The 21784-nt window shown below is 47.9% G+C and overlaps 4 protein-coding genes across 4 annotated transcripts; 3 read left to right on the forward strand and 1 right to left on the reverse strand.

Annotated features, from left to right (window-relative positions):
* The first annotated feature begins 247 nt into the window (after positions 1–247).
* On the forward strand, positions 248–3965 carry LOC127772717 (rop guanine nucleotide exchange factor 7-like). The gene is made up of 7 exons (XM_052298670.1): positions 248–796; positions 877–993; positions 1084–1238; positions 1875–1949; positions 2067–2357; positions 2829–3179; positions 3277–3965. Exons 1-7 carry the CDS (start codon positions 481–483, stop codon positions 3679–3681), a joined length of 1710 nt encoding a protein of 569 aa, XP_052154630.1. The 5' UTR covers positions 248–480; the 3' UTR covers positions 3682–3965.
* Positions 3966–4560: 595 nt separating this feature from the next.
* On the forward strand, positions 4561–5452 carry LOC127775038 (pollen receptor-like kinase 3). The gene is made up of 2 exons (XM_052301347.1): positions 4561–4815; positions 4910–5452. Exons 1-2 carry the CDS (start codon positions 4572–4574, stop codon positions 5101–5103), a joined length of 438 nt encoding a protein of 145 aa, XP_052157307.1. The 5' UTR covers positions 4561–4571; the 3' UTR covers positions 5104–5452.
* An 814-nt stretch (positions 5453–6266) lies between these two features.
* Positions 6267–6985, forward strand: LOC127774818 (uncharacterized). Its single transcript, XM_052301109.1, has one exon. The coding sequence runs from the start codon at positions 6267–6269 to the stop codon at positions 6828–6830; it is 564 nt and encodes a 187-aa protein (XP_052157069.1). The 3' UTR covers positions 6831–6985.
* Positions 6986–10182: 3197 nt separating this feature from the next.
* On the reverse strand, positions 10183–12989 carry LOC127772559 (uncharacterized). The gene is made up of 6 exons (XM_052298494.1): positions 12649–12989; positions 12297–12384; positions 11795–11964; positions 11647–11707; positions 11512–11563; positions 10183–10414 (listed from the first exon to the last, which is right to left on the reverse strand). The coding sequence occupies exons 1-5, from the start codon at positions 12745–12747 to the stop codon at positions 11547–11549; spliced, it is 435 nt and encodes a 144-aa protein (XP_052154454.1). The 5' UTR covers positions 12748–12989; the 3' UTR covers positions 10183–10414; positions 11512–11546.
* Positions 12990–21784: the final 8795 nt, after the last annotated feature.

Below are 21784 nucleotides of genomic sequence, written 5' to 3' on the forward strand. Positions count from 1 at the left end.
TACGGACTCTAAGACATGGTGTGTATGACAGGTGGAACCAGATATTAATAGTATAGTAAAAAACTATTGTATGAATTAGCTATTAAATTGGCTATAAATGAATTGGAGCTGGTAGTGGTCAATACTATTGAACTTGCTCTGAGGAGTAGAAGCCCACCAAAAAAACTCAAAATCCAACGGTCACTCGCCTCGCCTTTCACCTCTTTTAAGCCTTTACTCCTCGCGCTCGCCGCGCCATGCATATACCACCACCACCTCCCCCGTCCTCCTCTCCTCCACCGCAACCGCAACCACGGCCAGCCACGGGCCAAGCGAGTCACGACTGGCACAACGAGGCAAAAACACCATTGCTACCCCCGAGGCGTCCCTCTCAGCTAGCCCTGGCACCCGCACCACCTAGCGGCGGCGCCGTCGTGTTCTTGTCGGCCAAGTCGTCAAGAAGCTAGCTAGTCATTGCCAGTGGGCGCATTGTGCTAGGGGATGGCGAGAGGAGGAGGAGGAGGAGGAGAGGAGGCGGCGGAGGAGGAGAGGGAGGTGAGCGAGGCGCTGACGGCGGACTCGTCGGCCGACGAGGAGTGCCGCCGCGGGAGCAGCAGCTCCAGCGCAAGCTCCGGGGACGCCTCCAGCGAGTCCTACTGCCCGCCCGACGAGTGGCAGAAGGTGGCCATCAAGACCTGCGTGTCGTCCGACCTCGTCGTCGTCTCGGCCGAGCCGGCCAAGGAGAAGAAGCCGCCGCCGCCGCCGTCGTCGCCGCGCGTCGACGCCGCCCCGGCGGACAAGCACCACCGGCCCTCAGGTACGTGCGCCGCCGCCGCAAATCCCCAGTTCACTCCTCCCTTCCAACACACGCGGTTAAATTAATTGAATTGGCTGCAGAGATGGAGATGATGAAGGAGAGGTTCGCGAAGCTGCTGCTCGGCGAGGACATGTCCGGCGGCGGCAAGGGCGTCTGCACCGCGCTCGCCATCTCCAACGCCATCACCAACCTCTGCGGTAAGTGGAGGTTTCGAATTGCACATTGCGATTAATGCGGCGGTTTCATGGACACGGACATGGAGGCTGAGCTGAGTTGCGTTGCTGCAGCGACGATATTTGGGCAGCTGTGGAGGCTGGAGCCGCTGCTGCCGGAGAAGAAGACGATGTGGCGGCGCGAGATGGACTGGCTGCTCTGCGTCAGCGACCACATCGTCGAGCTAGTCCCCACATGGCAGACATTCCCCGACGGGAGTAAGCTTGAGGTATACTAGTACTTCACTTCCCCTGACGAAATTTACTCTGCACTTCTGCAGTAGTTAAGCTAGGAGTGATACAGGAATTACTAGGATCATCATTGCGGGCCGTTCGTGAGCACTGAGTAGCAGATGCAAGATTTAATTTGGCGTCCTACGGATGAACCATGAAGCGAGTGCAAAATTCGATTTGAATTTTACATGAACATATGGACCACAAAAAGAAATTATATATAGTCATTAAATACGTGGTTAGCCGTTTGGTACCTAGTAATCCCGTTTATATTGAAACAGTTGGGCGCGCGACGCCGTATTTCGGAGGCCCAAAAGAGTTAAGGCCACATCAATGTGCTGTCCGTTTAGTTGTGTCCGATTTGTTTGTCCTCAAATTATCCGGTCCAAACGTGATCCATTACTACTCTAGATCAAATGGAGATCCATCATTTCCCACTTGCTGCATCTGTTTACACCAATCTTTCTTCTGTAGTGTCCAACTTTATTCGACAATGCAATGTTCAGGTCTTTTTTTGTCAAGGAAATGTTCAGTTTCTTTTTTTTATGAACTCTTACACAGACACATTATATAACTTGTGGTGAGAACAATGATAAACTGACTGTTACTCTACATGTGGATTACTACTTCAGATCATGACAAGCAGGCCACGGTCTGATCTCTACATCAATCTGCCCGCACTCCGAAAGCTAGACCACATGCTCCTCGTAAGTCTGACGAACTCTATCTCGGATCAACGATCTGTCCATCCATCCGAAAATAAAAGATGAACTAGTGCTGTAATAATGTGCATCTCCTGACGAAACGAGCACATCTTCTGCCAGGAAATTCTGGAGAGCTTCAGGGACCCGGAATTCTGGTACGTCGACCAGGGGATTTGCCCGCCGGACCGCGACGGCAGCGCCCCCTTCATGCTAACGTTCCACCGCCGCGACGAGAAGTGGTGGCTGCCCGTGCCCCGCGTCCCTCCCGGCGGCGTCGGCGAGACCACGAGGAGGCAGCTCGAGCACAAGCGCGACTGCGCCAGCCAGATCCTCAAGGCCGCCATGGCCATCAACAGCAACGCCCTCGCCGAAATGGACGTCCCCGACTCTTACCTCGACTCGTTACCCAAGGTCCAAATCAATTCTACTACCTGTAGAGAATAGGAGACGGATTCTAATCAACCGCAACTAAATGGTTATGAAATTTTTTTAAAACAATAACAGATAGATTAATATGTAATATATAACTCCACAAACATGTAATTTCGAATTTAACTTTTACAAGTTATAAAAAATAACAAATTTAATTGTAAATATACGTATACTAATTTAAGTTTTATTTGTTGTTTTTGTTATAATTTTTAGAAGTTGAAATTTAACTTACATGTTTGTGGAGTGATATATTACATATTGTTCTATCTTTTCAATTATTTTTAAAAAAGTTTTATAATTATTTAGATGACATGCATTCACTTGGGTGATTAAAAGAGTTTTCCGTAGAGAATACTGTAAAAATTATCAGAAAAAAGAAAACTACACTAATGCTCATCATACATGAACGTTTGCTGTTTCTTGATTCTGACATTGATGCTTGGTTGTCAGAACGGGCGTGCGACGCTGGGCGACATCATATACAGGTACATCACGTCGGACCAGTTCTCGCCGGACTGCCTGCTCGACTGCCTCGACCTGTCGTCGGAGTACCAGGCGCTGGAGATCGCCAACCGCGTCGAGGCCTCCATCTACGTGTGGCGCCGGAGGGGCACGTCGGGCGCCGCGAGCCGCGCCGGAAACAAGTCGTCATGGGGCATCGTCAAGGACATGATCATGGACACGGAGAAGAGAGACGACCTCCTCGCCGACCGCGCCGAGGGCCTCCTCATGTGCCTCAAGCAGAGGTTCCCCGGACTGACGCAGACCAGCCTGGACACGAGCAAGATTCAGTACAACAAGGTTGGTGAATCCATCATTTGCAGTTTGCAAATCTCGCTATCCGTGTTGATGGTGATCGGGTTTGGATGAACTGATCGTGAGATGACTCTCTCTTCAGGATGTGGGGAAATCGATTCTGGAGAGCTACTCGAGGGTTCTGGAGAGCCTGGCGTCGAACATCATCGCGCGGATCGACGACCTGCTGTACGTCGACGAGCGGAGCAGGCAGGCGGAGCTGCTTCCAACCGCGGGCGCCGGGAGCGGCAAGATCTCTTGCATGCCGGCCATGTCGGCGTCGTCGGTGCCGGCGTACCCGGTGGTGTCCACCTCGGGCACCCCGCCGCCGTACGCGACGGCGTACGCCACGCCGAGCTTCTCGCCGGCGCAGCTGTCGAGCCCATCCAAGATCGGGAGGGCACTGCTGGTCGACCGGCGGTCGCACGACGGCCGAGCGTTCGACGGCAGCATGGAGTTCATGGGGATGGCGGTCAGCAACGCCGTGTTCGACCTACCGGGCCTGTGAATCGATCGATCACGGGCCCCGTGTGTCTAGTGCTTTACTTACCCTCGCCTGTGTGCAGTAGTTGTAATGTTGTATGGCGTGATTTCTTCTCGGGAGGGCGGCCTGTTTTCGCCGTTTCGCCGTTTCGCCGCCCTCCAGTTTTATGATGTGTTTTGACAGTGCCTTTGTTAACTTGCTAGTGTTGTAAGAGTGCTCAAGTTCGATGTTGGTCGGATGGCTAAAGAGAACCATCGCGTTTGTGCAAACCACAGAGTTTTCTTGGCTGTTTTTGAGCAGGTTCCGATAACCAGAACGTAACAACTTTTATAATTTTACCGTTAACCGGCAACCGTACAGACAAAATTGAAATTTAAATTGAGTTCAAATTCCTAGTCTTTCTAAAAGGATGGTTTCCTCGGAACGTACGTCCAAACTCCAAAAGGCCTCGGCTGACGGCCTGCGCTGCATCCCACACGCCAGGGCTTGGAATAAGTTCACTTTGGGTCCCTCTATTTGTCGCCCAGTCCGATTTTCATCCCTTGACCGCAAAACCAGGTACGACCCGTCACCCAACTTACGAAAACCGGGCAAACGAGGTCCCTCGACAGTTTTGATAGCGGTTATGGCTGACGTGGCGCCTACGTGGCTAATTTGACCCGGTCTTCATCTGACATGGCACTGACGTGGCGCTTACGTGACAATTCGATCCAGAAAAATAATAAAACCCGTGAGACCCACATGTCATCTTCACACACAAAATAATAAAAAATGGTGGGACTCACGTGGGCCCCACATGTCATACTCACCCCCTCATCTTCTTCCTCCCTCTCCATCTGTCTCCCCTCCTCTCTCCAGCCTCCAGGCGCCATGGCCCACGAGGTCACGGGGAGGTCATCGGCGTTGTTGTTGGGATGGAGGGGCGCGAGGGTGGGGAGCTCGGGTCGGCGTACAAGGCCGCCATGCGCAACAGCGTCACCGTCGCCGTGAAGCGGATGCGCGACATGAACCGCGTCAAGTTCGAGGAGCACATCCAGATGCTCGGCGACCTCCGCCACCCTAACGTCCTCTCCCCCGTCGGCTACCATTACCGCAGGGAAGAAAAGCTCATCGTCTCCGAGTTCATGCCACGTGGCAGCCTCCTCTACGTCCTCCACGGTAATAATAATCACAGCAAATACTAGTAGTTCTTAATCAACTACTAATCTCGATTATAGTTTGCTAATTACGATGTGCTTGTTTGTTGGTTCAGGTGACCAGCGCCCGGACAGGGTGGTGCTGGATTGGCCGGCGAGGATGAGGATCGCCGTCGGCGTGGTGCGAGGCATGGCATACCTCCACGAGAAGCTGGGGATCCCGGCGATGAGGCTGGTGAGCATGGACGGCGCTGACTTCGACGCCATCCACTCCTGCCGCCGTGGACGTCTCACACCACTCGCCGTCTGAGGTTTGCACCGCCTCCACATCGAGCTGCCAACCGACGAGCTCGGCATCGAGGACGGCGTGCTCCTCAAGTGGAAGGCTGACTTCGGCGTACAAGGCCGCCATGCGCAACTTCCATCCCAAGAGCAACGCCAATCGGGGGGAGTAGGTGGAGCTCGTCGGGGCAGCGGCTGTCACGTCGCCGGCCGCCACCGCCGGACCTCCCCGTGTCCCCGTGGGCCATGGCACCTGGAGGCTGGAGAGAGGAGGGGAGAGAGATGGAGAGAGGGGATATGGAGAAGGAGGAGGAAGAAGATGAGGGGTGAGTATGACATGTGGGGCCCATGTGGGTCCCACCATTTTTTTACTCCCTCCGTTCTAAAAAAAATACAAAAACCCCTGGTTTCCGTGTCCAACGTTTGACCGTCCGTCTTATTTGAAAAAATTATGAAAAAAATTAAAAAGACAAGTCACGTATAAAATATTAATCATATTTTATCATCTAACAACAATGAAAATACAAATTATAAAAAAATTTCATATAAGACGTACAGTCAAAGTTGGACACGGAAACACAGAGTTTGTATTTTTTTTGGACGGAGGGAGTATTATTTTGTGTGTGAAAGTGACATGTGCGTCCCACGGACTTTATTATTTTTCCGGATCAAATTGCTACGTAAGCGGCACGTCAGTGCCATGTCAGATGAAGACCGGGTCAAATTAGACACGTAGGTGCCACGTCAGCCATAACCACCGAGGGATCTTTTTTTGTCCGGTTTTCGTATGTTGGGGGACGGGTTGTACCCGGTTTTGTGGTCAAGGGACGAAAATCGGCCTGGGCGATAAATAGAGGGACCCTAAGTGAACTTAGTTCCTTAGTTCCTCAGTGCTTTCATGATGCCCAGTGGGCTTGGGATAACCAAATTGGCCGACGGGCCAGTGCTTTTGTGATGCCCGCGAAAGAAAAGGTCCACGTTTAGTCCCTTAAATTTAGGTCCAATCTAAGGAAAATGTACACCGAAGGTCCCTCAATTTGTCGTCGAGATACAAAATCGTCCCCAACCACAAAATCAGATATCGGGCATCCCTCAATTAACAAAACCGTTTACTTTAGATCTTTCGATGGTTTTGACCCCGTTTTATCCGACATGACGGTTGAGTCAGCGTGGGACCTACGTGGGCCCCACATGTCAGCGTGGCCACGTTGGCCTCCTCTGTCTTTTCCCCTCTTCTCTCCCTCCCTCATCTCTCTCTCACTTCTCTGCTCTGCGTTCTGCAATGCGGGAGAGGAGGCGGCGGCGACGATGGCGTCGCACGAGACGGATGGGTGCGCGGAGGAGGGAGGGGACGAGACCCACGAGGCGGCGACGGGGGAGGGCTACGCGCGGGCGGCGGGGCAGCCGCTGCTGGTGCTGCTCCAGTGCGGGTGCCCCTCCCGCTCGCCCAATGCATACTCGCCTATGCAGTACCAGATCAACGCCGGCGACACCTTTTGGATCGTCTCCACCACCAAGCTGCAGAACTTGAAGCAGTACCAGGCCGTCGAGCGGGTGAACCCCACGCTGGTACCCACCAACCTCGGCATTGGCCAGATCGACATGTTCCCCGCCGCTTGTTCCCCTCCGTTCCCCGCTGCGTGTTCCCCTCCGTTTGTCGCCGCAGCCTGGTCGCCTCCCTCCGAACGCTGCCGCTGCCTGGTCGCGGGAGGGCGTCGGCAGCAACACCAGACCTACCCAATAAATTCTTTTTGATTTTCACCATCAATTCACTAGCAATGGCCAAGCTAGCCCGAGCAAAACAAAAAAAAAAAGTCATGTACAGACATACAGACCAGATCCTTCCTTGGAACTGGATGACGTCGTGACGATGAGGAGAGAGATCACGACGGCGGCGACGCGGGTGCCACGAACTAGAGTGCCTGCGTGAGCGCCTCCATGGCGCCTTCGCCTTGCTCGGCAGTGGCGGCCGCGAGCGCGCGGTAGGTGGCGGGGGCGCGGTGAGGCGCACGTGGCGGAGCGCGCGTGTGCGGGCACGGTAGGCATCGGGGGCACGGCGAGGCGCACGCGGCGGAGAGCGCGTGTGCGGCACGCGGGCGCGGGAGGCGAGGCTAGGATGGCACGGTTCCACCGCGATCGCCCTCACGCCCAGCTCCTCCCCCGCCGCCGCCGCCCAGTTCTTTCCCGTCGGGCGCCGGCCGCGCCCAGCCTCTCCGTCCCGCGCACGTCCGTCGCCCGTGGAAAGAGGATTGGAAAGGGCAGTAGAGAGGGGAAGGAATAAGATGCTGACATGTGGGATCCACATGGGCCCCACGCTAACTCAGCTGCCACGTAGGATAAAACCGGGTCTAAATCACCGAAGGACCTATTGGGACCGGTTTTAATTAATTAAGAGACGCCGGATATCTGGTTTTGTGGTTGGGGGACGATTTTGTAACTCGATGATAAGTTGAGGGACCTTCGGTGTACGTGTTCACCAATCTAATTCATATAACTCAACCCAAATACAGGATATCTAGACCCTTGAACTACTAAAACAGTGTAATTTGATTTCCAAAGAGTATTTGCTGACGTGGCTCGTTGACCTGTTCGAAACGGTTAATGTGTGGGGCCCACATGGTTAGTGTCACCTTCTCTTTCTCTCTCCTTTTCTCTTCCTTTCTCTCATCTCCTTTCCCCACAGTTGCACATGGCGAATGCCTCGAGCGACACGATGCCCCCAAGGGAAGGGTGGGGAGCTCAAGTGTCAGTGCTTCGGTGGCCAAAAAGACGGCGATGGCGGTGTTAGGATGTGTACCACGATGTGACTCGTCCAATTAAAGATCGCAGCGCTTGACATATAGGATGATGACGACGGTGGAGAGAGGAAGATGGCCAAGCGAGATTCAATGCGGAACATGCCCAAGTTAGTGCGTCAAAACGCGTTCTCAGAGGAGGGGAACTCGTTTCTCTTGAACTTGTTGATGGAGGTAGACTAGGAGTGGCTGACAGCATCAAGCATGGCAGCGAGCAGAAGAATGGCCACGACGGCCAATCATGGCGGCACAGAGAAAGTGCAAGATAGGGAAAAACCTTATAAATCTTGATGCCCTCGCTGTCGCCTGCCAACCCCACCCCTCCCCTCCCGTGCGCGCCTCGATGGGGAAAGCCTTCTGGAGCTCGAGCTGTAGGTCTATCAAGTTATTGTCGTGGTCGTTAGCTAATGGTTTGGTGCATGGTTTCGGTCACATTGTTGTGTGCAGTTCCGGACCACTAGCGAGGAAGGGACCCCTATTTTCTTACACAATGAGGCATGCACACACGTGGATTTAGAGGAAAAATCATGATTAGTTTTATTTTTACTTCCGTTAATCATTAACTAACATTTCCTTTTCTCAAGGAGTTTTTTCCCTTTTTTACTAGAAATTTAAAAATCTATACGTGAGGTTTGAACCTTTCAACTAAAATTTTAAAAACTTTCAACTTGAATTTGGAAACATTCAACCTAAATTTTGAAAACTTTCAATTCAAATTTGAAATCTTACAACTCAAATTTTGAAAGTTTTAACTCGAATTTTGGAAGCTTCAAACACGAAATTTAAACTTTCAAGTTAAATTTTTGAAAACATTTGACTCAGATTTGAAGATTTTCAAGTAAAGATTTGAAAACATTCAAATCAAATTTCAAAACATTCGGCCGAAATTTCAATATTTGCGAATTGCAACCCAATTTCAAAACTTCAACTCAAAAGTTTGAACTTCCAAATCAAATTTTAGAAAAACAAAAAAAAAGCGTCGATGCTTTGCGTGGCGAATTTTTTGGCGCGACGTGAAATAGGACACGTGGCAACATTTTTTGTCGCGAAGCGTAGGGAAAGGGGAAAACGCCGCTACCCTAGCTCGGTCAACGTGCGAATGACTTGATTGGTTGGCGCACACGCATGCCATATAGGAGCCCCCAGCCGTTGAACCACTCCTCACGACAATGATGGCCTTGGCGAATGATCGCCCCAATGCATCCATGCCATGGGCAAGATCGATGACCCACTCAAGCTCGGTGAGGAGTTCCTGGAAGTAGGCTCACATGGTAGCAGCAAAGATTTGTCCGTCACAGGAGACCTTGGGGGGGTGCAGTAGGCTGCGTCACCGTTGCTCCGCCTCGAGGCTGCTATGTCAGCTGCGGCAGCGGCTCCGTCGACCGCTGTTCGAGCCTGTCACCGTGTGGCATTGTGGTGAAATGAGAGGGGAGCAAGGAAGAGAAAAGATGGGAGAAGAAAAATGTGGTGTTGGCATATGGTTCTCATATGGTCGAACCAAGTGAACAAGCCATGTAACAAATACAGCTATGAATAATGTCTTGGAAGTCAAATTAGATCGCTTTTAATAATTGGAAGGGGGGAGGGGGAAGATACCTGGTATTGTGATTAAGGGATACAAATTATATTAAACCTATATTTAAGGAAATGAAGTGGACTTATTCCGCTCGTAAATTACTGTGGTTGAGAGATACAAATTAGATTTAAACCTATATTTGAGGGAAACGAAGTGGACGACTTATTCCACCCGTAAATTACAGCGGCACGAAGGTCACTTGTTCTCCTACAACTCCACTGAGTGTGAAACGCATGTACAGTCAACAGCTTTAGGAGTCATTGGGGGCAACAAGGGTAAATGGTGCGCACAATTAGACCTGGTTTAGTTCTCTAAAAACATCACATCGAATCTTTGGACACATACATGGAGCATTAAATATAGATTTAAAAAAAAAACAATATAGATTAAAAAAACTAATTGTACAGTTGGAGGGAAATCGCGAGATGAATCTTTTGAGCCTAATTAGTCTATGATTAGCCGTAAGTACTACAGTAACTCATATGTGCTAATGACAGCTTAATTAGGCTCAAAAGATTTGTCTTGCGGTTTCCAGACGAGTTACGCAATTAGTTTTTTCATCCGTGTCCGAAAACCTCTTCCGATATCCGGTCAAACATCCGATATGACACCCTAAAATTTCTTTTCGCGAATTAAACAGACCCTTAGTAATGTTGCAAGTAGCAACCTTTTCTTTTATTGAAGGCTACCTGTTGCTGCCCTACCATCTCATCACATTTCATCAGGTGAAAACAGCAAAACAAAGGGCTACCTGTTGCTGCCCTACCATTTCATTATACTTCATCAGGTAAAAACAGCAAAACAAAGGGCAAGAGGAAAAAAAAGGAAAACAACACACACATGCACAGTAACACACACAGCCACATCTGCTCAGGTGAAATGACGCATCCAAATACTGCCTCCACCGGTAGAACAGATGTATAGTTCCACTATGACTTGCAAACCGGCTTGGACCACTCCTTTTATTTCTGGTACAAAACAATCGAATAAGATGCACAGAAATTGCTATCGCAATGATGAAAGCATTGTATGATTTTTATAGAGAACAGTCTGATTACAAAACCTTAAAAACTTAATAGGATAATCTGAAAAGCTTAAGTTCCTACTGCAAGTCACTGGGAATTGGCTGCATACATCCTCATCCTGTTTGGATGTAGAGGCTCGGTTTTAATCCATTTTCTAAAAGAAAAAGTCACTAAGCTCCTATCAAATGTTTTCGTCATATGCCAACAAAAGGAGAAATGACAACAAATATGCATGGATTGCTTAACAATAATAAGTTTATAAGGGAAAACCTGACAAACTATGGTTGTGAGTCATTGTGGCCTACAAATTAAAATGCCTTGGGGAGTAACTAAACTGTAAAATGTTAAACAGGTTTCTTGGGTTAAGAAACGCGTAAAATGAACATCTTCATCAGATGTTCATATCATTCTAAACATGAGGCGAAATTGCTCTAAGCATCACCCATGTCAGATGTATGTACTTTTTAGAAACTACTAACAAGATAAACTTTTACTTCAAGACATTTGACCAATTTTGCAGTAGAGCCATCATTGTCAACCTCCACTACTATCCAATGATTGTGCGCAGATATGACAAGTAAAATTATTGGCACCAGAACTATGAGGACGGCACTAATGTAAACAAGGATATTTTCCTAAGTTCTTAATGTCTGCATTAGGAACGAAAACAGATTATATCATTGAGCCTATGACAAGGCAGTACCACAAAGAGCAAATTAGATTATCCTTAGTTCAGCTGCTTCAGAAGTTCCACATCTCTAATGATAATCCTCTTACACAGCACATAGTTCATGGTCCTTTAATAATAAGACCAAGCAAGCTATTTATTGTAAATATTCAAAACAAATAAAGAGTATCTACTATTAGTTGACTCTACCAGAGAAATAAATGTCTTAGTTGCGTCTGAGTCTATGTCAGATAGGTCATATAACACAAATAATCGAATACTATCTGATGCTGCCGCCAGCCTATCATGCTCAAACTAAAGATAGATAATGCTTACAGAGACTTTTTAAAATAAAGTTGCTGCTATAGTATACCTTGTTTGACAAAAGGAGAGCCCTCTGCAAAGTACTTAGTAATAGAGTGAACCTGCCAGTAGATTATAGTCAGTACACAACTACACATGTATTTCGTCATGTATAAACTATAAACAATATCCAAATAATACATACCTTGCCACCAATCACCTCTGGTAGCCAGGGAGCCATCTGGATTCTGCTCCTGCTCCTTTTGCTGGATTGGACATACAAAGAGAACATAAAAGTGTCAGTGATACAAGCAACCAGAAGCTGATAATTAAGAGTGTCAATTTCTACGCACATTTCCTGGTGATGCATCACCCTGCTTTGGTGGAGTGTTGCCATAAAACTCCCGAGCACCGTAATGCACAGAAGAGCCAAAATATGGCGACTCCGATGACTCGTTTGGATATGATTGTTTACCATCCTTGTATGCACCACGAGCTTTAGTAGGGCTGTGCGATTTGCCATCTGCATGACGAAAGATTGCAGTTAAGCGGCTGCTGTATCACATAGAAATGGAGAATCTCCTCTCCAAATCAAGATGATGCATTAAACATGGTTGAAAAATTTATAAGAGGTAGCAAAATTACTACAAAGATCAATGTGCTTTGATGTTGGATCAAATGCAACAGCGTGTGTGCGACTGTGCGTGCATGATCGTTGACGTTAGACATAACCTGAAATCCTAAATCCATTTCTCAGGACAACTAATGACATGAAAGATGATTATCCTACTCTGTTCACAAGTTTAGCCGCAATTAAATACTAGTGTCAAATAAAAAGGATATCACACAAACTACCTGCAAAGCCACCGCCATTCTGCCCTTTGGAGTTCTGCTTGTTCAGCATCGCGTACAGGTCCGCCTGCTTCGCGTCTTTCGTATTTGCCTTTCATGTAAAAACAAGGGCAGCAACATCAGAGGGATACCCAAATAAGATTTCCTAGAAACCAAGAACTCATCCAACACAAATGAACCCGCCCGAAACAATTCCCGAATTCCCGAATTCAGAACAACAAAAAATCTACCAAAGGAGGAGCCAACCTCTCGCGCGACAATCGCATAACAGAAACAGAGAACAATCCTTAAAAATCTCACGAATCGAACTAACTACGAGTCTACGAGGGCGCGAGAGGAGAGAGACGCGGTATACCGTGGGCGACGCGGAGAAGACGGTGCTGAAGTACCCGTTCGCCGCCGCCGGCGCGGCCCCGGCGGCGGTGGAGGGCGGCGATTTCTTCCTGGAGTCCATACACGTCGGTGGTTTGGGTTTCTTGGCGCTCGAGGAGGAGAGGAGAGGAGAGGAGAGATGAACCTAGACTTCCGTGGAAGGAGAAGAAGAAGAGGAGGACGAGCTCGTGAGCGGGGAGGCGGAGAAAGATAGGGCACGTGAAGTGGTCGTTATAGGCGGCGGCGCGGCTCGGGGTCGGAGGTGGGAAGCGACACTTCTCTGCTCGCCTCGTGGCGCCCTGCTCCGGCCTCCATCTGTGCCCGCGGCCCCCTCCTTATAAAGGGCTCGAGTCGAGGAGGGGCGGGCGAACCCCCTGTTCTGAATTCTGATGTTTGTATTCCGTAGATCTGCAGGGGCTGAATTGCCAAAGTGCGATCGATATCCGAACTTCTGGCCGCCGTGAGTACAAAACCGGCGATGTAGTATTTTTTTGGCAAACTTTTTCTACAGTACAAAGCTTTCAATATAAATTTGATCGCACCTGGCACATTGCGAAACGAAAAAAAATAGGGCGATGTTTCATTCCTTATGAAAGAATGTTGCAGCACTTAGAAAAAAATATTTCAGATCTTTAAAAAAGTGAAACATAATTGGATCATCAGATGAAACAAATTATTTAACGCCATTGGAACATCAACAAGATCCGAGTGAAATCGAAGATAAAAAATAAAATACCATAAAAACCCCAGTGAAACATACATATACATAGGCCGAAACATTAAAACATACCGCCCCCGGGGTAAATGGCACCACGATCTGGCTAATAACCGGTAGTTAGCCAGATCATCAGTGGCATATATCGGAGACATGGCTGACGATGGCATGTAGCTGCCGGAGATAGTGATGGGACCGACGATGACCTACAAACCATCACCATCCACTCCTATAGTCTCTCATGACAATGGAGGCATCGTCGTTGTCTCTGTTGTCACACAAACTCGGCCAAGTCTACGCCACCACCGCTTCAACTGCCTACCATTGTTGCCCCTATCCGCCACCGTCGTTGGCCTGCTGCTGTCTTGCTGTGGGCTTTTGCCTTTTACTACCTTATCGCTGCCTCCGTTTTCTCACAGATAAGAGAAGATAGAAGATAGAGAGGAAAGAAATGGTGGTCAGATAGAGAAAGGAGGGGAGTGAATAAGACCAAGAATAAAATGAGAGAAAGGAGGGTTGTTGGGCGCAAGGCGCACAATATTTTTCTTCCTATCGATGTCCGAACCAAAGCATTTTCGGATAAATTGACAATAAATTTTGCTTTAGAGGTCGTAAACTTCTGAAGGAGAAAAGAGGACGCCACTACAAATTGAATGTACGATCTTTTTTAAAAATTGATTAATGTTTCATCACACGTAGAGAAATATTTCATAGTTAGCCCAAAAATATTTCAAACACATGCAATATCTCCTAAAATTAGTTAAAACAATTTTCTACATGAAACAACAAAGATAAGTTGAAACATGAAAAAAATCACAAACATTTACACGCCCGTAAACATCAATACACATTGACTGAAACATCAAAATTTCAATAAGATACCAATACACGCTGCTCTCTCCTCTTCGGTGGCCAAATTTTCGGCTCCTTTTTTTGAGCCGACCACTCAATAGCGACAAGAGTTTGCACCTCCCTCCCCCGTTAACGCAGAGAGGCACAATGCCATCTAGAACTCGTGCCATTGCGACTGAGGCAAGGCCACGGTGACACTAAGTGCATTGGCTGCTACAACCTGCTTGGTCCGCACCAACCCATCTTCGACAAGCTCCCACCCCAGCCACTAGCTGCAGTCCCTTCTTTGCGACTTCCGCGCATGGCACTAGGTACATCATGGAGTTCATGGGTATGAAGGTTAGAAACGGCATGTTCGACCTACCAGACTTGAGAATCGATCAATTACGATTCACTAACTACGAGGTTGCATTGCACGCAATCATGAGGTGGCCAATGACCTCCCTCACCTCCTACATCGAGGCGAAGGCAGCCACACAATGGTAATGATAGCAGTAGATAGCACTGTTGGTAGCATGGGATAGGGGAGAGAGAAGAGGGCCTACGTAGATTGGAGTACCCGATAAAATAAGGGGCGGCATCAGGCGACCGAATGCAAGCATTTTTAGAGAACGTGGTTTAAATTTGCTAACTGATTTACTACACATGATAACGTTCGCCGTGTCGTAACAACAGTACTCGATGCCACTTTGATATCTCAAATAATAATGTAGCATTCGATCTATATATTCATTTTAGATCAAACGGTACAAAATGCCAACCAATGCACACTATTGTGAACCCATAGAGGATCCCAATAGCTGAGAAGTCGTCATCAGTAGGTGTGCGTGGCGGATGGATGATAACAACTGAAGATGCTGGGTTTCCCTTCTTGTGTGGAGTGTAGTGCAAAAGGAGGAAAGGGGGGAAAAGTTTCTGAGAAAATTTGTTTTTCCGGAGAAACAAAGAACTTGCCGTTTCTATAAACCTCCAATCTCGTCACTCCCTTTGTCCCTTATAGGAAGTCAAATAAATGCACATGCTTCTGTCCTTATTTCAGTTTTTTCAGTTTGATGACGTGCCATTTTTTCCCCCAAAATGATCGTAAGAATTATCGCGTTCCAGTTCTTTTCCCATGCTTGACAATCTCACATTTAAACCCGGTACCTATCTAGCTCTATAGTCCATACTAGACCAAATTGACAAATTCCTTCCACGGTTTCATCAGCAGCATCGGCTGCTGCACACGTGAAAGGTAGACAAAGCACGTGTAGGCTGCATAGGATGATAGGAACATGGTACATGGATATCGGATAGCACGCTAGCATCCGTCACTTGGCTTCCTACACCCTATAATTAATCGTGTGCACTCTCCTACTACGTGCACACAGACCAAAAGCAGAGGCTGGTTCAGCGAACAGATCAGCACGCAAGATGCTGCCAATTCCTTTCACCTACGACCACGAGCAAGTGGATGATCCATCAGGGGTAGGGTGCTGGTTATCCATCTGAGAACTTTTTGACTAACCGATCGAGCTCTTCTTCTACTGTGCTGGTCTCAACGTATCACTCATCGGCATCATCCCTCCAAATCCAAATCTTAACGATCCCGCTCGATCGGAGAGATCGGCATCGATGCGGGCGGCGAATCTTTGCCCCCGGTCTGAAAAGCTACTACTTCACAACAATAATTCAGTGAACAGGAAACCGAACAATTCAGTGAACAGGAAAGAAGGTTCTGAGCTCGGTTTCTAGATATTATCACGCAATTCACAACAAGTGGTGTGGGGTTCTCCCAGCTGTAGATATCTCGCTCATCTCACCCAGACATCCACGAGAGAGAGAGTGTGTGTGTGTGCTCACTTGTCACAGATGCGAGCAAGCACCAATAATTAGCTCATCCTTATCTCACAGAAATTTCTCATGCTTTTCTCCATCGGGCTGACCAGCATTGACAAGTAGCAGCAGGGGGCCAGAGGCCTTCCCTTTTTATTCTCTTGCCGTCCAAAAGCGGCTGCACGATGATGCATCGGATTAGCTTAGCATCCAGTCTCTCTCTCTCTCTCTCTCTCTCTCTCTCTCTCTCTCTCTCGCTGCATGCGTTTGGTGGTGTGGTTCCCTGAACCAGTGAGAGACGTTCAGATTTGGGTTCAGGTTCGAAACCGGAAAAGCGTCGACGACCCCACCACCAAATCCGGAGCGGCGAGGAGGACGGAACTCGCCGTGGTTATCGCGAGAGCCGACTAGCCGAAGCCGATACGATCATCCTACCGGGCGCGCGCGGGCGGGGATATGATACGCGTGACGCGCGGTCGGTCCCGGGGGATAATCTAGTTTATTGCGCGGCGCGCGGTGGTTTTTATCCTGATCTGCACGTATCTTCCGCTTCGACGCGTCGGAGGAGCGGAGGTCGTCGCCGCGCCGCCGACGGTTGGGGGTTGATGGGCCACCACCACCCCGGTTGACGACGCGTGCGAACGCGTCGCTTTCGCGAGCGAGCTAGCAAGCGCGCCATGGGGTGCTTGCTGGATAGATGAGGCAGTGTGGCGCGCCGAAAAGTTGGCAGTGTGCGTGCGCCGCTCACACGCGAGCGAGCGATCTCGCGGCTGGCCTCGTTGTCGCCGCGACGTGAGCGGCGTTTGTGTGTCCCTTGGCGCTGCGGAGGGACGCGGCTAAGCTCGTCGAAAAAAAGAGATGGTCCGTCATGGGTCAGCGTCACACGGCGTGGGGTGCATGGTTGCGTCGCTCGTCGCGATGGAGACTGTGTGGAAGGTAACGGGTTGATATTCGTACGTGTCGAAGATTTTAGGCTCGTTCGGAGAGGAGCTCTGAGCCATAGAGACTACTACGTACGGTACAGAGGATTATTTTTGTTCTGTGAGAGGAGATGAATGGAATCTGAGAAGTTTCTCGTTACGGCATGGGGTGTGTTTAGTTCACGCTAAAATTAGAAGTTTGGTTGAAATTGGAACGATATAACAGAGAAGTTGGAAGTTTGTGTGTAGGCCCATCACGTCAAAACTTTCCTACACACACAAACTTCCAACTTCTATGTCACATCGTTCCAATTTCAACCAAACTTCGGGTGTGTTTAGTTCCAAAGTTTTTTTTCCAGACTTTCAACTTTCCATCACATCAAACCTTTCATACACACACAACTTTTCAGTCACATTATCTCTAATTTCAACCAAATTCTAAACTTTGGGCCAATCTAAACACAACCTTCGTTCCAATTTCAACCAAACTTCTAATTTTAGCGTGAACTAAACACACCCGTAGAAGAGGGCAAAGATTATATGTGAGTGCTAAAGGTCGAAGACTGCAACAAATGTGTCGTGTGAACAGCATGAACACGTAACCGTGAACGCCTCTTGGTTGGACGGTGGCATTGCGAACACTACTACAGATAAGTAGGCGTAGTTTAGTTTTGATGACTGTCACTACGTACAGATAAGTAGGCGTCAATTGGTACACAGTATAAAATACTATGAAGTTTATGAATTTAATTTTATTCTTCGTCAGTTTATGTATGTATTGTTGAGAATATAGACATATAATGATTAATATATTTTATAAATAAATCATGATATTACAGATGTATACTAGCATTAACGCATCATTAGATCTACACATGTAAACTAAGCAGTAAAACATGAACAGATGAAATATGCGCAACATGTCGAACACGTCGAGGTGGCGGAAAGACCGGTTGCTCGGCAGGAACTACTCGCGGTTGCGAGCGTCGACGAAGGCGTGCAGCACGCGAGCGGAGAGGAAGGCGAGCCGTCGCGGACGAACAGTGAGCAGTCGCGCGAAGCGCTTCCCAAAAACCTTATTGCCGCCTTCTCCCGGTGTAGGACGTCGAAGGCAGAGGTTCCGGAGACTTGCTCTCCCAATCGCAGGTGCACGCCGGCGAGCGGGATGGAGTAGTCTACGAGCGACGGCGCAACACAGAGGAGGAGGCAAACCCTAGATTGATTTCGTGTGTTTTGCGTGAAGGCGGCGCCTCGGTTTATATAGAGATAGGTCGCTTGATCAGTGCGCCCGCACGATCTCCACTCCGCGTAACCGAACCGGATAAGTTACGCGTAACTTATCCGGACTCCACGCCGTTTTCACGCACCGGATTTTTCGGAATGTTTCCAAAACAAAACAAATCCGAATTTTCCTGCAGCAAAACAAAACTGCAAAAGGAGGCTGCATCTGCGCAAGGGTGAGGAGCCAATTTTGCGGACCATTCGACGCGTGCGTCATGCACGCGCGCCGCCTGCCCTGCCCTGCCAGGCCAGGCGAGGCGAGCGAGCGTGCGCGTGTGTTCCCCCTCTTCTCTCCACCACACATGCTACAAGTGGCTAGGAGGGCATCCTCCCTTTTAAGGAGGCCCCCTCTCCTAGAATAAGCAAGGTGGTACTAAACTCCACATGCATGCCATCCCATGAGGTGGGCTTTTGTGATTTTCCAAAGAATTAATCTTCGAATGGGTCTTAGCCCATCTATTAATTCCAACAATCCCCCGCCAAATCTCAAAATCCCACTGAGATTTGCCTTTTCCAATGTACTTTTATATACCACGGTTCGATGGAGACCGATCAAAGTTGAACATCCGCCTAGAACTCCAAGCTACACTTACTCACAACTTGAACAATGGACTACGCCTTGAATTGCAAGTCTTGTACAAGCAAGTTTCACTCAGAGTCTTATCTGGTACTAGACCGTCTGTAGACTACCCCTCGGGTGGAGCGTATAAGTCATACTCCTAGGTCTTTAGTAAGATTCCTAGAAGATTCACCCAAAATCTTTATAGACTGCGACCAACAGTCAAGCTTACAAAGGTGAGTTCTTTCAAGAATGCTCTGCAGGACAGCATCTTCGCCAATTAAAGTCAACAGAACTCATTAAGACATAGCCAACCTGCCTTGCAGCTCACGAGAGTACATGCATCTTCACTTAGAGAGGGTATAGATTGGTACTCTCCTCTAGTTTACTAATGGTTTGTTCTTCCCAGGTTCTAATTCACGGGATCTCCAATCACATAGACTGGGTTACCACCATAGTATAACTCACATGGGTCTCAAACCCATCTCCTTCGATGCATTATCTATCACATTTCGTGATAGTCCCTTCGTGAAAGGATCTGCCAGGTTTCTAGCTGTTTGGATGTAATCCAACGTTATAACTCCGGAGTTTCTCAATTTCCTGACAGACTTCAATCGTCTTTTCACATGTCTAGACGATTTCATATTATCCTTAGAACTATTCACTTTGACAATTACCATTTGATTGTCACAGTTCATAAGGATAGTCGGCACCGGTTTTTCAACAATAGGCAGATCCATTAATAGATCACGCAGCCATTCTGCCTCAACAGTAGCAGTATCCAGTGCCATCAGTTCTGCTTCCATGGTTGACCTCGTCAAAATAGTCTGTTTGCAAGACCTCCACGAAACAGCACCACCACCCAGTGTGAAGACATATCCACTAGTGGCTTTGATCTCATCCACATCAGAGATCCAGTTAGAATCACTATATCCCTCCAGTACCGCAGGATACCCAGAATAGTGAAGCCCCAATTCCATAGTACCTTTCAGATAGCGCATTACTCGCTCAAGCGCACGCCAGTGATCATCTCCCGGATTTGAGGTAAACCGGCTCAACTTGCTCACAGCAAAGGAGATATCAGGCCTAGTTGCACTAGCCAGGTACATCAGCGAGCCAATGATTTGGGAGTATTCCAGTTGATTCCTAGTAATTCTCTTGTTCTTGCGAAGCAACAAGCTAGGATCATAAGGTGTTGGAGAAGGCTTACTATCAATGTAGCCAAAGCGATTCAAGATCTTCTCCACATAATGGGACTGCAAGAGTGTAATCACATTCTCACCTCTAATTAGCTTAATGTTTAAGATAACATCAGCTACTCCCAAATCCTTCATATCAAAATTTTGAGACAAGAATGATTTAACCTGATTTATCACCTCAAGGTTTGTCCCAAATATCAGTATGTCATCAACATACAAGCACAGAATAACTCCCTCACCCCCACCACGGCGATAGTACACACATTTATCTGCCTCATTGACTGCAAAGCCTACAGATGTCAATGTTTTGTCAAATTTTTCATGCCATTGCTTAGGAGCTTGTTTCAGACCATACAAAGACTTCAACAATTTGCACACTTTGCCTTCTTGACCTTCAACTATAAACCCATCAGGTTAATCCATATAGATCTCTTCATCCAGCTCTCCATTAAGAAAAGCTGTCTTAACGTCCATTTGATGAACGAGAAGACCATGTGAGGTTGCTAGAGAAAGTAGCACACGAATTGTGGTCAATCTAGCAACAGGTGAGTAAGTGTCAAAGAAATCTTCGCCTTCTTTCTGAGTATAGCCCTTAGCGACAAGCCGAGCCTTGTACTTTTCAATAGTACCGTCAGGCCTGAGCTTCTTCTTGAACACCCACTTGCACCCCACAGGTTTACACCCATAGGGTCGCTCTGTCATCTCCCAAGTCCCATTAGCGATAATGGAATCCATTTTACTACGGACAGCCTCCTTCCAGTAGTCTGCATCAGCAGATGCGTATGCTTCTGAAATTGACTTAGGAGTGTCATCCACGAGGTACACAGTGAAATCATCACCAAAAGACTTAGACGTCCTTTGTCTTTTGCTCCTTCGAGGAGCTTCACTGTCATCCTCCTCAGTAACATGTTCATGTGTATGTTCAGTTTGTTCTGGTGGTGTGATTGAACTGGGAATTATTTCAAAGGGTTCGCTAGAACTACTATGTGTATCCTTCATTGGGAAAAAGCTCTCAAAGAAGGTAGCATCACGAGACTCCATAATTGTACCAACATGCATGTCAGGTACCTCAGATTTAACTATTAAAAATCTATAGGCAATGCTCTGGTGAGCATATCCTAGAAAGACACAGTCCACAGTCTTAGGTCTAAGTTTGCGCTTCTTCGTTATTGGTACATTGACTTTCGCCAAGCACCCCCATGTGCGCAAGTAAGAAAGTGATGGTTTTTTCCCTATCCATATCTCATATGGTGTTTTGTCCTTATTTCTGTTAGGAACTCTGTTTAACACATGATTCGAAGTCAACAATGCCTCCCCCCACCATGCCTTAGGTAATCCCGCGGTGTCCAACATGGCATTCACCAAGTTGGTTAGTGTGCGGTTCTTCCTTTCAGCAATCCCATTAGACTCGGGCGAATAGGGAGGCGTACTCTCATGTATAATGCCATGTTTCTCACAGAATAAGTCAAACTCGTTTGAGAAAAACTCTCCACCACGATCAGACCTAAGTCTTTTTATCTTTCTATCAAGTTGATTTTCAACTTCTGCCTTATAAATTTTAAAATAGTCTAGAGCCTTGTCTTTCGTTTTCAACAAGTACACATAGCAAAATCTAGTAGCATCATCAATCAACGTCATGAAATATCGTTTTCCACCCTTCGTCAACACCCCAATCATTTCACAGAGATCTGAGTATAGGAGTTATAGAGGTGCCAAGTTTCTCTCCTCAGCAGCCTTGTGAGGCTTGCGAGGTTGCTTTGATTGCACACAACTATGGC

The sequence above is a fragment of the Oryza glaberrima genome, chromosome 5 (genome assembly GCF_000147395.1).
Source record: "Oryza glaberrima chromosome 5, OglaRS2, whole genome shotgun sequence".
In the NCBI taxonomy this organism is placed as follows: Eukaryota; Viridiplantae; Streptophyta; class Magnoliopsida; order Poales; family Poaceae; genus Oryza; species Oryza glaberrima.

What these genes read in the sequence shown, in the direction of transcription:
- LOC127772717 (XM_052298670.1), top strand. Translation starts at nt 481, where the DNA reads ATGGCGAGAGGAGGAGGAGGAGGAGGAGAGGAGGCGGCGGAGGAGGAG. An exon ending in CCGACGGGAGTAAGCTTGAG is followed by an intron (nt 1,239 to 1,874) that starts GTATACTAGTAC and finishes TTACTACTTCAG; the next exon opens with ATCATGACAAGCAGGCCACG. An exon ending in ACCTCGACTCGTTACCCAAG is followed by an intron (nt 2,358 to 2,828) that starts GTCCAAATCAAT and finishes CTTGGTTGTCAG; the next exon opens with AACGGGCGTGCGACGCTGGG.
- LOC127775038 (XM_052301347.1), top strand. Translation starts at nt 4,572, where the DNA reads ATGGAGGGGCGCGAGGGTGGGGAGCTCGGGTCGGCGTACAAGGCCGCC. An exon ending in CCTCCTCTACGTCCTCCACG is followed by an intron (nt 4,816 to 4,909) that starts GTAATAATAATC and finishes TTGTTGGTTCAG; the next exon opens with GTGACCAGCGCCCGGACAGG.
- LOC127774818 (XM_052301109.1), top strand. Translation starts at nt 6,267, where the DNA reads ATGTCAGCGTGGCCACGTTGGCCTCCTCTGTCTTTTCCCCTCTTCTCT.
- LOC127772559 (XM_052298494.1), bottom strand. Translation starts at nt 12,747, where the DNA reads ATGGACTCCAGGAAGAAATCGCCGCCCTCCACCGCCGCCGGGGCCGCG. An exon ending in GAATGGCGGTGGCTTTGCAG is followed by an intron (nt 11,965 to 12,296) that starts GTAGTTTGTGTG and finishes TTCGTCATGCAG; the next exon opens with ATGGCAAATCGCACAGCCCT. An exon ending in GTGATGCATCACCAGGAAAT is followed by an intron (nt 11,708 to 11,794) that starts GTGCGTAGAAAT and finishes TGTCCAATCCAG; the next exon opens with CAAAAGGAGCAGGAGCAGAA.